The sequence below is a fragment of the Aythya fuligula genome, chromosome 5, assembly GCF_009819795.1.
Source record: "Aythya fuligula isolate bAytFul2 chromosome 5, bAytFul2.pri, whole genome shotgun sequence".
Taxonomy (NCBI): Eukaryota; Metazoa; Chordata; class Aves; order Anseriformes; family Anatidae; genus Aythya; species Aythya fuligula.
The window spans coordinates 15924220-15939747 of NC_045563.1; the positions used below are offsets into that span (position 1 = coordinate 15924220).

The 15528-nt window shown below is 42.3% G+C and overlaps 1 protein-coding gene across 2 annotated transcripts in view; it reads left to right on the top strand.

The window, feature by feature from the left end:
• The window catches only part of PRIMA1 (proline rich membrane anchor 1), a 50856-nt gene that overhangs the window by 19177 nt on the left and 16151 nt on the right, over positions 1 to 15528 (top strand). For both annotated transcript variants that reach the window (XM_032187556.1, XM_032187555.1), the window contains exon 3: positions 8931 to 9060. In XM_032187556.1, coding sequence (XP_032043447.1) covers positions 8931 to 9060 — 130 coding nt within the window. The remainder of the gene's footprint in view (positions 1 to 8930; positions 9061 to 15528) is intronic.

Consider the following 15528-nt stretch of genomic DNA (forward strand, 5'->3'; position numbering starts at 1 on the left):
GTTATGACTGAAGCCAGTGTTTCCCTCTGACCCCCAAGGAGGAGGCAAAGTGAGCCAGAATGTAAGACTGCTCAGGAGTCAAAAGACATTCTGTTTCCTTGTTTTTTCACAAAGCTGAGATGACTTCAGGCAAGCCGCTTTGTTTCAATGTGCTTCACTTATGCCTGGGCGACTCATACTGTCATCTCGTATTATTTTTATTTTGGTATTAATGACAAGTTTCATTTTCTAAAGGACTCTAAAATCTGCCAGGGGAAAGCAGCTCATGAGACCTTCTAAGGTAGCACAGCAGCACTGCTGTCACTCATGACCTCCAGAAAACTGCAAAACTGCCCCTTTTTTCCACTTCTTGCTCCATCCTCCAAAACCATGCACAAAAATTAGCATGTTTCTTGTTTCAGAAGGAAACTATTTTTCAAAAGGGGGAGAGAGGTAAAGAAAGGAGTTAACTGAAAGTATAGAAAAACAGCATCTACAGTGTAAAAGCTGTGGGGGAGGGAATTTCTCCAGCATCATCCCACACATGTTTTTATTACAGCAGAAGATCCCACTGCACAGTGATAGCAGTACCCCCTTAAAACTGTAGTAGGAACATATGCACAGAGCAGCTGCCTGATATAAAGTTGTCTGCAACATAATGTGATAAACAGAAGTATCATCTGCTACAGGAATAGCTGATATCCACCAGTGTTATTTAACCTAGCTACTCAAGGGAGGCAGTAAATCAGGACAGGCTTTTTGCTGAGCACACCACTATTGCTTGGTAGTAGTTGTTTACCTGAGTAGTTCATGGCTTTCTGGAAATGGCCCTAAGTTTAGAAGCAACAGGAAAGGCACAGGACTAAGAAAAAGAAAGAGGAGAGGGGAGGAGAGACCAAAAAAAAAGGAAAAGGAAAGAAATAAAATAAAAAAAAAAAAAAAAAAAAAAAAGGAAAGAACGGAAATTGACATTTGGGTTTTGTTGTTTGTTCATTTTTCTCTGTATATGTGTACCAAAAAATTGCTGCAAATTTAGGCAGTTCTTATTATATATAAGCCAGTCTATTCACATCTTGTACAGCTGCAGCCATACTCTGGAGGTGAAGATGGTAGGATAGGATATTGCTGGTCTAAGAGAGTTCTTTGGACTTTCCTCACTGGGCAGCATCTTCCTCTGGTGCTTGCTCTCTGTGGCAGGATCTCAGGGAACAGGTCCAACAGAGTGGCTTTCTAGGTCAGTGCTCTTTGGGGACTGTCATAATCCAAATCCTTTCCATGATGTTTGGATTTACTGGAGATGAATTTGTCCCAAACTGACTTCATCTGTTATTGAAGTTGTCATCCGTTCCTGCTTTACATTCCTGCTGTGTTGGCCCAGTCCCTCAAATTAATGATGGATGCTAATGGATCTGGCTTTCTGTGCTGCCCATCCTCCACCACATCCCCCCCATACTCTCTGAACAAGCAACAGCATGTCCTTCAGCTCAGGAAAAGCCCTGAGAAGTCGTGGTGTTCTGAGAATCTTATATTTTATTGCATTTGCTGGATTTAATTCACTCAGTAAGTACAGCTTTAGCATTTGGAGCTCTTCTTCAGAGCTTGCTTTGTTTCTGCTTCTCAGGGGGAAGCAAGGGAGAATCAGCAGCAGAGCCAGAGTCATATCCTGAACATTGTGCCCAGACACCTCCATGCTGGACATTTGAAAAGCCATGCAAGCGTACTACTGCGTATTGGGGAACCATCTTGTTCCTCCAAGGTGGTCTGCTCCTCTATGCCATTTCTTTTCTCCCAGGGGAGCATAGGTGCCGTTGGGGCACCAGGAGGGGTGCAGTCTGGCCAAAGCTCTCCAGCCACCAGCTAGATGGGTTTGGTTATGACCATGGCTCACCACCGGGCAAAGGAGTGGCCCCACAGCCTATGTGGCCAAACCCAGGTTATGTTTCTGCTGTGCGGTCTGGAGTCCGAGCAGAGAAGGTGATGGCTGTCTGCAGGCTGTCCCCAGGGCCATACCCAGGCAGGGAGGGGGCCCAGCCTCCATGGCCTGTGCTGATACCAGCCCTGCCTTTGGCCTGCAGTTTGATGTGCTCCCACAGCTCCCCTCCGGCTGCTCAAGCGTGGCCTGGTGGTGTTGTTCACAGGCAACGACTGTGAAGGGAGGTTGATGAGGTGATTTTGGGACCTGCCAGGGAGACAGCGAAGCGCATCCATTCATATCGTATAGAGCTCCTATATCTTCAAAATGAATTGTTTTAGACTCATGTGGAGGTGCCCCAAACGTGAATGTTTGTGTTTATGTTCAGCTCGTGCCAGGAATCTCAAGTGCTGGGCAGAGGGAGCAGAAACAGCAGTGGAGGACCCACTGCATGGTACAAATATATACCTACTGCTTTCTGCTTTGGGGAGGGGGCTCCAAGGCCCCCATCTCCTGGTCAGCCTCATCTCACCCATCCTCACAGGCAATTTTCCCCCTCAAATCCACTAATTTTTTTGGATAAGGCCCAAAGAGGACACATACTACTCCTGTTCCTGAAATGCTTTTTAAAACCAACAGCTGAAGATCTATATTTGTATCAAAGTCTAACAGTACCCCACATTTCATTAGATGGCTCTTTGTGAGAGATTTGTTTTTCCATGCTGGCCACCTCTCCCTCTTAGCAGCTCAGCGTGCACAGTGTGTTTGTACCACACAGGCTATCCAAACACATCTGTAACTGTTCCTACGTGACGAAATGCAACAAACAAGCAGGGGACACTTGAGCTGATGCTGACTCATGGATCTCTCCACATTGCCTGGGGTTAGGTAACAAAATCTGCACCCAAAGAGCCCAGAGCCATCAGGGGACTGAGCTCCCCACCTTCAGCAAAGTTTGGAGCTGTGCTTACAGGCAGCATCACATGCTGGGAGATGGTGGGAGAAGGTCCTCAGCTGGCACCAGTCTGGGGACTCAGTGGACTTCCACCAGTTTACATCACCTTAGCTCTTTCTCCCCTTTTTTTAATCTGTCCAAGGGTTCATTTTCATGTACAATTAAGTCAATTGTCAATTGTACACTCACTTTGGATTCATTTACATTCCTGGAGGGAGCAAGGAGGGGCTACAAGAAAGTAGGTGGGAGACCTCAGGCCCAGCACTGCAATCAGCTTTCTCAAAAAAGAAGTGCACATGTGATGGAGGCTCTCCTTGTTTTTCATCTGTTACACAACACAGTGCTTTTGGAGTCGGTGCCCAAGTCCTGGTGTTTGTGTGTGTGTAACTGTTGCTCTGCAGGGCTCTGTAGGGATTCCTGCCAGCCCCAAAGTGTTTCACATTAATTAGGAGATGCATTGGATCCCTCCATTCCATCAGGGTTTGAATAAGACACCTCAATGTGAAGAGACCCAGACTGCTGCAAATCCAGCATCTCTCTCCATGTTTAACCAGACACGAAGCATCCTGAGAGACATACGTGACATATGTATGGGTCAGCAGTAATGCATTGCCTGTATCACCAGTTCCTTTCAGGTTCCAGCCAAGACTGACAAAACACTTGAGACCCTTGGAATATGAGCCTGCCTTTAAAACACAGTCCAACTTTGCTTCCAAGCAAGCAAAATAAAATTGTGTGGCTGATTCAGACAGCCCTACAATAGCAAGAGGAGTGCTGCAGGCGTAGAGATGGATGGGTTTAGCCTGTTGTGAATATACAATATTAAAAATGGGCAGATGTCTCATAAAGATGATTACACCAGCACTCTTGACCTTTCTGCAAGAACAGAAATAAAAGCGGGAGGAAAAACAATAACCGGTTTTGATTTATCTTGAAAGTGCTCTTCCTTTTTTAGGCATGAAGTTAGTGTTCTTGTAGGGAGGTGAGGGGGCACCGTCACCCCTCCACATCATGTCAGCACGTACTCACCAGCTGCTTGGGACCGAGCCTGTGGCAGACTGACACGCTCAGACCCTGGCCAGAGGATGCTTCCCCTGGGACTTTACGTGGGAGCATGGATCGCTGCCTCCCCTATCTATTTGCTGGCTCATGCCTGTGTTTTGTTTTGTTTTGTTTTGTTTTGTTTTCTTTGTTTTGTTTTGCTGGGCTGACTGGTGAGTGATGGCCAGGACAGAAGGGATAAGCAGTGCCCTGGTGCTGCCTCCCTTCCTCTGCCCCTCTGGTGCTGTGGAGGGCTGGTGCTCAACCCAGCATGGTCCCTGTGTTGGAAAGTAGCCCTTACTCCCTCCTGGCAGGCTTGGGGCTGTTAATTTCTAGTGTAGTGTCATTCCCATGCAAAGAGCAATTAGTTTACAAGCAATATCGCAATGGAAATAGTAATCCTCAACAAAATAAATAATGGGAGTGCTAAGTCTCCAAAATCTAAGCTTTATGAAGCACAGCTGTGATCACTGAAGAAAACCTGAGGATGTATTCAAGGATTCCAACTCCCATCTCTATATTCTGTTGCAGGCAGTACAAGTACATGTTGTTTGTATAACATACACACAAGCACTTAATGGTGATCCAAAAGACATGACTAAAAACAGCTTCATCACTGACTGGTTGTTCTGTTTATTTTTTGTTTTGTTTTGAGCAACTCAGGACAATTCTGAGAGTGATCCACACTGAGATTTGCTAAAGAGAAAGTAGATATTTCTTTATAATCTTATGGAAACTTTCTTTCCAGTGACGTGACTATTATTTTTGTGCCTGGACATTCAGGGAAACCCTCTGTTGCTGAGCTAATCTTTCCTGGCATGCACGTTTCTGGCTAGACCCATTTGTATACAAATGCTTGCTAACATTAGAATTGGAGCTGTGTCTTTATGCTGAGACTCCAAAACAAATTTAGTCAAAGAAAGCGTGTGAGTTTTATGTCACCACAAGCACCCTTGAATGTACTCTAAACTTACTTTACTCTAAATGTACTTTTTCATGAGTTAGTTTTCAAGAAATTGGATCCAGCCACCCACAGGTCTGAGCTGCGTCTCAATCCATTGTATTGATATGTTGTTTATTTAGGCTTGGTGCTGTTGGGAGTAAGGGAAGGCACTGCTCTCTAAAAGTAAACGTAACCAAAATTTGTACTTCATGAATTTTAAGGCCAAGGGAAAAAAAAAAAGGCATTGTGCTCTTCTGTACTTCCCAGAAGCAGAGCATTTTCTTGACTTAATGCTTCTTTTGAGTCAGTGTCTGCAGCTGAATTTAGATTTCTTTTAGGAAAAGTAAACAGTCTACCTTAAACTATTTTCTTCAGTGAAATACTCCACCAGACTTGATAGAGTATTGAAATGGATAATTACCCTTAATGATAATAATTATCTTATTTCTAAACTAAGTATACTCAGTCTCCACTTGTAGTTGAGTACATTCCTGAGTCATTTACAAACTCTACCAGTATCTAGCCCCATATTCTGGGGGGAAGGAGGGAGTCACTGCTGAAAAACAAATTCTCCCAGTAGTGACTTTCCATGTATAGGTAGACTTTGAGACATAACAGGCCCCTGGCTTTTAAGTCAGTTCATCTGTGCTAAACTTACTATGTAGCATTACAGTTTCATAGCTTCAACATCATGTAGAATTGCATCAAATGTCATACCAGAGTCTAAGTTTATCACACCAGCACTAATATATGTATTTACCAAACCATTAATCTCCTCAGAAAATATCTGGTCTCTATGCTGTTTAGTATCAGTTACTTACTTTAATACTTTATTAATTGAGTGAGATCTTCAATATTTTGGCAGGATTTTTGTCAGGATGACAGACTGCAATTACTTAGCTCACCCTGCTTAACTTCTTTAAAATGTCATCACTTTCCTACTACTTCCCACCCAACAGTTTGTTCAACATACAGACCAGTGCTTCAGGGCTTAGGAGAAAAAGCACGTTTTCCTTGAGTTGCTTTGCACCGTGAAAGTCACTTTCTTTGTCCAGCTGGCAGATCTTGAGACCAATGAAGAGCAAATGGGAATGAGTGGAATCAGGAGCTGGTCATGCTGTGAGCAGTTGAAGCCACTTGTGTGAGGCCAGTGGTGGGGGCTGAGGGTATAGATGTTGTGGCCACACTGGCCAGCCCTCAGCTCTTGGTAGCCCCATGGTGATTTTTCTATATTGCAGGCAATGACTTCAGAGCTGGGATGCTGGCATAGGATGGAGAGCCACCCCAGCACGTGGGCATCACAGGGAGCAGGTCAGGACTTCAAACTCCAGCCCAGAGGAGTGGAGACATCAATGTCTCCCTAGCACTGACAGCCAAATGGGGGCCCTTCTGAGGACATGGCACTTTCCTGGGCACCTTGCTGATGCTTTGGGAAAGTTTGCTCCAAGCTGACTTTCTCAGCTGCAGCTCATAGGCATGCAGCACTCCTGTGCCTTGCGCCTGGCATATGGGACATCCAAATGGGCCAGGCTTTGTCTTCCCATTAGTATGAGAGGATTAAAGCAGCTCTGTTCTTCCTCAGAGGGTAATTGTGAGGAGAAATGCATTGAAGATGTAGAAATGTCACAGTAATGAGGGCTGTATGAATGCATACTGAGGAAGGCAGAAACTAGCACACAACCAGAAGCTTATTGGGAAGAGTGGATGTGTCTAAGGAAAACAAGATTACCTAGCGTTGCAAGAGTAAGCATTAGAAATAGAGGATATTTTTTAACGCTGTGTAAACCACCAGCTACAGGCTTTGACTGCTTCCACTGTGATTTCTTGCGCTTCTTTCTGAGTGCCTGGTGTGGACCACTGAGGAAGGGAACGGAGTTGTGTGAATTAGGGGTTACCTCTACATCAGCAACTCTTATTTCCTGTCGTCAGTAACTACATGTAGGCTGTCAGGAGTCATATACACTATTCTGTTCCGAATGTATCTATTCTCCATGTAAAAATCCCGTGATAAATCATGAAGGAGCACATGCTACAAAGGCACACGAGAAGTGTTGCTTTAGACCCTTTCTCTGCCATTTGTCAGTCTCATTTGTTGTGCTGAAGAGCAGTCCAGTCTCACCATCTTGGTTTGCTCTGTGACTAGTTTGGTTGATCCTGCACTGGAGGAAGATGAGCCTACCAGTCCCATTTTGTATGATTGTATCTAATTGTATGTGGCATCTGCTGACGCATGTGTTTCGTTTGATTTCAGTGGAATGATTTTTGTTTCTCAGGGCAACATCAAGAGGGTAGAGTTGGCCCTAAGACTGCATGCTCCTTCATACAAACATTTTCTCATCTTTGAAATCCCCTCTGTTATGTTAGAAAATAACAATATTGAAATAATTCAGAAAATATCAGCTCATATCACAACACAATAAATAGTTCCATCTATACTGAAAGCTGACATCATGGTAAGAAAGCAGAAATTCTGTTGCTGAAGTGAACTCATTGTCAGAAGAGGATCCAGTAACCCTTAGTTCTACAAATCACTTGAAATCTCAGCTTTGTTTCTTTTCTCCTATTGAGGAAAACAAAACAAAACAGAACAACACACACACAAAAGAAGAGCAAACAAACAGAAACAAAGAAAAACACCCTCAGAGTCAATGTATGTATAGTAATTTGAAGTCAGTATTTGCTAGGCAAGTATGATCATAGTGATAGCATGTGCTGAAGGCTGATGCACCTGAGAAATGTGAGCACTTCATGCACCAAATGGTGAACTGCCTATAAATTATCAAGCTGATGGCTTGATTATTTTGATTGCTTCTTTATTGCACCAGGAGCTCTCACCTAGTCTAAGATGCTCCTGCAGATTTCTCAGGATTAATGTTATCGGTTCTTCTATAATCATACCAGTGGAAAGAAGTGCACAGTAATTGTGTACTTCAGTAATTACCTAGCAAAGTATGTCAATGTTTGTTCCTAAACATAGGATGCACAGAGGATGTCAGCCCACAATAAATGTGTGATGACATATTTTAGTTTGTACAGCTGTTTGTGATGTGTACAAAAAGAAGTACAGAATATAGGATATATCTGATCATATAATTAGACTTAAAAAGTGCCTTTTGCTATATTTGATTCTCTTATCTGCTTTATGAACATGCAGATTTAGTTATTCCCATTAACTGATTTATTATTAAGCTTCCTTTAGCAAGACACAAATTCTCATGGAGGTTACGTGACTGTGTACACTGGGGGAAGGGGCTCTTCCACCTCTGCAATAACCAGTACTGCTCTTGGCGTTGTCTGTTGTTCACCGTCCTTCAAAAACGGTGTCCCTTAAAGCATGGGGAAAAAGAATATAACTCTGGAAGAAAAGATTTGAGCTAAATGCCACCAGTATTACTTCTGATGTAAAATAGTGCTTGTTTTGAGTAGTATTAAATGCACAGTTCTAGCCCTAAGTTGAATAAGAAAAATGCAATAACAATTACTTATTCTTTCATGAGTTAACATTTCGTAAGGTTAACATTTCTTAAACATCGGACAATTTAATTGGAAGGAAGTTTGATAGCCACAGTCCTCTAAAAGCAATTAATAAATGTAATAAAATTCCTGTTCTTTTAAAACAAATTCCCCCTCCTTGCTCCAAGGTTACAATGATAGCGGCTGTGATACTGATTGGTAGGCACTGCTGCTGCTCCCCGATAAACCTCCCCTAATGAGGTTTGAAAGCCTACCCTTATCAGCATGACGTCTCTCTAAGACTAAGGCTGATGCAGCAGGAGATGGCGACTGTGGAGGGGGGAGAGTTTTCCTGCGGGTAGCAGAGCTGAGCCTTTCTCCTCTGTGCTGGGTGCCAGCCTGTGAACAACGCTGGAACAGAGAACTCGGCCATCTGGATACCATGGCAAGAAATATCTAGTACCAAGCAGGGAGATAGACTGCTTGAGGCAAAATAAATAAATAAATAAATGTCCTAAACATTAAATAACCTCTTCTTATATATCGGTTGACCTGGCATAGTGCTATTATATGGATGACTAAAGTGTATCTGATTATACACTACATATGTGGGAGAATTCATGCATTTTTCCACACTCTCTTTACAGCTCCCAAGTCTACCTTCTGCCCCACTGAAGAGACCTGGTGGCCAGGCCTGGTTATTATCATTGCAGTATGCTGTGCCACACTAGTGTTCCTCTTTGTAGTTGTCATCATTTGCTACAAAGCCATAAAAAGGTAAGACTACAGATGCTTTTAATATGTTCTGTGTAATGCAAACCCACAAAGACTGACCTAAGTCTTTGCTAACACCTTGGTTTCTTCAAAGGCATCCTAAAGGCAAAATGCAGACAGAGGCATCCTATGCTCAATGTTTTGGTTTTGTTTGGTGGTGGTGTGTTGTGTGTTTTTTTGTGAAAGTCTCTGTATGTACCTTTTCCTGCATGTGTAAAGGACAAAGTTCAATGCACAGCCATGGGCATGAAGAGGAGAAAAATAAATAAATATGGGACAGAGCCTCAATTTTCAGATTAATGTGAACGTTAATGAAGTTATAATGCTATAGGGTGCTGAGTAATGTCGATAGGTTTTTGTTTTAAAATGTACACGTGGGATGTGAGATTTTTGACCCATACCCATCACTAATTTCAGCACTTCAAATTGATGCAAGCTATTCTAACCCAAACTCTAGGGTTGTTGGTGTAATTTTTCTTTTGGAGACTCTACGTCTTATTTATTCTTGCTTCAAAATGATCATCTACAGAATCAAATTCAAAACCTGCTTCCTTTAATTTGAAAGCCCATGTGAAGTCTATGTACAACACTTTGTGTAGCAACAATTTCAGCTCCCCTACCTCTCCCTCTGTGATAGATGTGCTTGCATAGATCCCAGGCACTTAGAAAGTATTGACTTCAGTTACACAGAAAAATGTCATAGGGGATCGTTTCTTTAACTAAAGATTTCAATTTTCTGGTAGAAAAAGTCAAAACTTGAAAATCTGTATGAAGACTCCAACTCTAAATCCAATAAATTGATTTAGAAAAGGAAGTACCTTGTGGGAAATGTATTCTCACAACTGGATGGAGTTTCTTAACTCCTCTATTGCTCTGAGTGCTGCTCTGAGGACACCCTACAGTTGTGTTTTCACTGAGTCACTGTTTCATAGAAGGGGGTCTCAGGCAGGGGTTGTAATACAGGTGGGTGACCGGGCTCACAGATAAGAGTGCAATATTCAACCCATAACTCTCAATAGATGCTGCAGTGACATCTGAGTCGCAGGGTTTTTGGAGGGAAAAAAAAAAAAAAAGAAAAAAGGAAAAAAGAAAAAAAAAAAAAAGAAAGAAAATATTTTTAATTAAAAATTTATTTGCATTCAAAGCAAATGCAAGACTTTTGACAAGCCCCATCAGGGATATCACAATGGTGGAGCATTGCTCATACTTTCTGGTTGTCTGAAAAGATTATTCAGGATTTGAAGGACAGCATGTCCAAGAGCATCAAAAGAGAAGAATTTAAACAAGAAAGTCTGCATATACTATCTTATTAAATTCGCGTAAGTATTCTTGCTATACTAGCTTAGTTTAAATTAATGCTTATTATTTTTGAGGAGTTGGTAAGCTTTCACTCTGTCTACTGCACTTCAAGAAAATCATCTATAGAGGACTGAAACTGGAGTCCTACTGGATTGGTAACAGTACAAAATTTCTTACTTGTAGTTCCTAATCTACCTAGGACTGTTCACAGTGGATTGTGGTTCAGTTCCAAGTGGGAAGTTGTATTTGTTTCAACAACAACTATTGTATTTGTCTGCCTAATGCCAAATTGTGAATGATTTCTGCCAAGGCTGTAAAATATGCCTACGGGAGCAGTAACTCTCCAGGGCAACTTGTGCCTAGCAAGAAATTGCTCTTCAGATCTGCTCTCTGCTGCTGGTAGATGGGAGGTACGGAAAAGAAATTTAATCAGACAAATTTAGAGCTGCCTTGAAAAGGCTGTGGGAGTTCACATAAACAAGTTTCTTGTGTTTCACGTCAGTGAAGAATAATACATGTACTTGATGAAGACACCAGTTATTTGTCAGCAGTGTGAATATCAACATACAAGTCTGCAGCTTGAACTGGCATTAGGCTCAGAAAAAAATGACAATTCCTCTTAGATCTTATTGTTGACATTCACACTGCTGACAAATGCTAAGCTGAAAACTGCTCAGATGTGGGATGGACGGCTATAAAAGACAATCTTATTAATTATATTTTTACAGACTAACTAGAGCATTGCTTTTCATCAATGAGTCCTTTCTTAAACAACTCTGTCAAATGGATGCCCTGAAGTACCTGGCAGCCTCCCACAGTAGTTCAGGTTCCTTGAACCATTGTAAAGTGTATCTATTGATAAGCCCTAGGAAATAAGATAAGACACTTCACAAGAGAAGCATATCTGTCTTCAACACAAAGTATTATCACCTACTGTTGAGCTGAATTGGTTTTAACTAGTGTGAGAAATCCTCCACTCTATCTTTTGCAGTCTAGGGAAGGAGGGAGGGGGTTAATCTGGCTGATGCTGAAGCTGAGAGTCCCTCCAGCATGTTCCTGGCCCCAAGCTCTGTAACTGTGCTCTGACCCACCCTTTCTCACACCTCCATCCCACCAGCTCTCCTTTCCAGTCCTCCCAGGCTCCCATCCCTGTGCATCTCCTGGAAATGGGGCTTCTGTCATTGCAACATCTCCAACAGATCTGGCTCCCATCTCCAGGGCAGTGTGTCTGATTACCATCTAGATTGGATTAGAACTTTTATACGGCACAACCCTTGCTCTCCAAGGGAAGGCACACTCTCTTTGTTTCTTTTTAGAAACCAAAACGCAGCCTGAAGACCCCACCTTTGCCCACCCTGCCTTTTTCTTACCTCTGGGTGAGGATAATGTTGTGTCTCATCACTGAACAGCATCACTTCCTTCTAGTGCCATGTCAGGCATGTCTACAGGTTTCAGAGGTGGCACATCTTCAGTTCCTGGTCGCTGAGAGGGCAGTGAAGGAGACCAGGAGAGTGGCAAGGTTTGATGAGAAGGGACTGTTTACAATGCCCATCACAAAATGACCCTCAAGCCCATCTCCTGCTCAGTTTCCCCTCTCTGAGACAGCTATCAAGCCATTTGCCCACATCTCAAGGGTGTCACCTAGGTTCATCACCCACTGTCTGGTGAGCAGTCGAAATGTGGAAGTGGCAAAAATTATTATCCAGTCAAATACTCTGTAAAACCTTTCATGTCACACACCAGAATTTTTATTCAGGACTTTTTTTTACCTCTTCCTGAAGGAACCAGGGAAGGAGATCCACATCTTCACATCTGGAAACCTTCACTCTCATGAGAGCCTGCAGTACACATGGAAACTGGCTTGCCAGCAGCAGATAGTTCATTATCTTTTTTGGAGTATCAGAAAAATCATTTAAATTTTTTTGCCAGCCCATCAACTAAAAAAAGAGTTAAACCAAACTAAAAATACAAAGAACACACTGAACATGATCTCCTTGTAATATACACCTATCTGTGGGTAAAACTTGTACTATCATCCAATCTGTATTAAACTTTAGTATATATATATGGTATATATCTCCCAGTGACAAATTTGTAAGTATTATGAATAATGTATTGCAAATAACCTAACTGGAATAACTTGATAATAGGATTCCAGATTTCTCTGCTTGTTAGTCTTCCAAATAAAGTGGGGTTTACAGCCCACTTCAATGATTTTAATATCCTATTTAGCCGAAAGCATGAGTCTCAGCTTAATTAGAAGTATAAGCACTACAGAGATGCTGAAGAGTGAAATAATGGCAATTACCTGGTTTTGGAGGGTGTAGCAAGAGTTAAATATCTTAGCAAGAGAGTGCAGGCAGAGTTTTATTTCCACTGAGCTTGGATCTGTTGTATTAATCCCTCACTTTCATAAGAATCAAATTTGAAGTAGAAAGAAAAAGAAGAAAAATCCTATTGTGCTTAAGTTAAAATCTCATTTACTGGTTTCAAAGAGCCAGACCCAATCCAACTCTCTTCTGTCTGCTTTTCTATAGCAGCAAGAGAGGGAGAACCTGTCCTCAAGGTATCATAATTCAGCTCTATTTTGATTTGATCTGTTTAAAAAATGTTCATCCTGAGGTTGTTTGTTTTCCCTTGTGAAAGCTAAAACTTCAGCTTATCACCAATTTTTGACACTAAGCATTTTTGTCATAAAATACAACTTTGAGAATCGGTGCTTCTTTATATGAAATATCTACCAAATCCAAGCCAGCATGCTGTTATTTCCATCCCCATCTCTCCCCTGGAAATATTCAAATTCTCCAGTATGAAATGCTAATAAGAAATGCTGAAATCTGTTCCTGTGTTTTCTCATCCATGAGGGCACTAATATCAAAATATCTCAATGAGCTTTAATACTCAGAGCACTGCCAGACTTTTGGGAAGATGCCTATGGGACAGCTCTTCAAAGGCTCTAAATTGCCTGTGTATGATGCTGGGGTCAGCAGAGTTGGGTGCTGCATGGCTGGCACGCTGGTAAAGATGTATGCAGCTGCATAGATCAAGCACTCAAAGAGACTGCACGTGATGTTGTGTTGTGCTGCAGTGTGGTTATACACACGGTGACAGCATCCCCAGTTTTGCAGTAGAGGAACAGATAGCTTTTTTGGTCTTGGTGGCAGAGAGATATTTCCTCTTTAAAAAAATGTGAATTTTCTCTTAAGAAACTTTTCCAAGGCACATTAGAAAAAAAAAATAATCAAAGGATTGGCTGAATGTGTGGCACTTTGTGCAGGCAGTAATCAGAGTCTGTGACTCCTTTTGTTTGCAGATTTCTAGGACAGACATAACCACTGGCCAGGGCTCAGACCCATTATAGGCAGTGGGACTTCTCATTTCAGGGGTAAAGAAAGTGCTCTCACAGCTAGAGATTTCTGTAGCACATACCATGACTGAATGAGCAGGTGAATTACTGGTTCCAAATCTGGACTACCTCAGGTATTTCTCCAGCATTTCTCCATCCAAAAATCTGCTGCCCTTTCTCTTCCCCTGGAATGCAGTCACCAAGAAGTAAAAGAAGGGGGTCCAAGGACAATTCATACTTTAGCACAGGCTGGGGGTAGCAATGTCATTTCAGTATTACATGGTTTATGGGCTGGACTTGGGCAAGAGCTCTATGGATGCAAGCAGCTCAAACAAATCTTCATCTGGCAAAAATCAGTGCAGCTTCTGAAACAATCTGTGGAGCTCTGTGCCTCTTAATCAGCTCTGGAGGTGGCTGCCTCCTGAGCTTTTTTCAACATCTACTTACCATGTAAGCACCTGAACCATGGTAAGACAGTAAGACTGGAGGGAAGTGGGAAGGAAACGCAGTAAAGAGGATTAACGAGGGTAGTTTGGTAAATAAACAGCTGAAACGGGGGAGAGAAGGACCTGCATTTTGTAATCCTATTTTTGCAGCTCACTGGTGTGTCAGTGTCTTGCTATGAGAGGAGTGAGATATTTACATAAAAGGGAAAAATAAATCCCTGGTTCTGTTTAATATTAAGATACTGGAGCCACCTCCCAGTTCTCGAAGGCAAGGGCAAAGCAAGCATCCAGGTCTCTGTGCCAGCTGATATGCAGGCCATGCAACCTGACAGGAGGTGTTTAGGATGCTTTCCAATATGCAAAAAACCTGTACTTAGTATCTCCAAAACATCCATACAGTCTGAGATGACCTGTGATCAGATCGTAGTGCCTAGGGATGCAACTCATTGGCTCTGCTGGGTTTTATGTAGGACGGATACCTCCGCTTCCAGCTGTACCACAGGGTTTGCTGACAGAGTCCTCTCGCTAAGTTGGCAGAGAAAGCAGGTTGATGATAGCAAAGTCTCACATAATATATCTTTTATTCACTATTCTAACTTTGTCAAGCCACAACAGCTTTGTATGTGTCTCATAGCCTGAGAGAAAGGTGCCATAAATGCCTACATATGCACATCCTTAAATAGGTGGTGAGTTCACCTTCAGATAACAATTAAATAGAAGAAAGCATTGTACTGAAATAAAATGACAGGCCATATTTACACTGTCTTAAAATTCATTGCTCAGGTATTTTCTAGGGTACTCAACATTGCCCTGTGATTTATGGATGCCATGTACTGCACAATCTAATTTCAGTAGTTGGAGCAGGTTTCAGGAGGTTGGCTTTGTTTAACAAAATGAAGCAGGTGCTTACAAGGGGAAAAGTCTTTCTTTCTTTAAGAGGACAAAAAGTGGGAGTGAGAGCTGTGATGAGCCACTGTGTGTGACAAATGTGTCCCACGGTGCAGAGGTGCATGTCCTACCCGGAAGGCCATGGCCTTCTACTTTTCCCCAGCACATTTTGTACCACTTGCACCCCCAAGAGCAAGGACAGTATAGTTCTCCATGTGGCCATCTCTTATGAGAAGCACTGAGGCTAAGCACAGTCTAGTTCGAAATTGTTATTTATTGCAACAAAACAATGTTTTTCAGTATGGGGAGAGAAGACAGAAGAAGGGCCCAGTCTACTTAGTTGCTGTAAAGTGGATAGCCGCAGTGTGATAGACAACGGACAGGTCAAGATTAATCAAGATTGCTGATCTCTTCTGTTCTCCCCAAAACATTAGACGGGTTTGCACTGAAATGGTGCCTTGATTTTCAGCAGATGGTTGGAAAGACCATAAT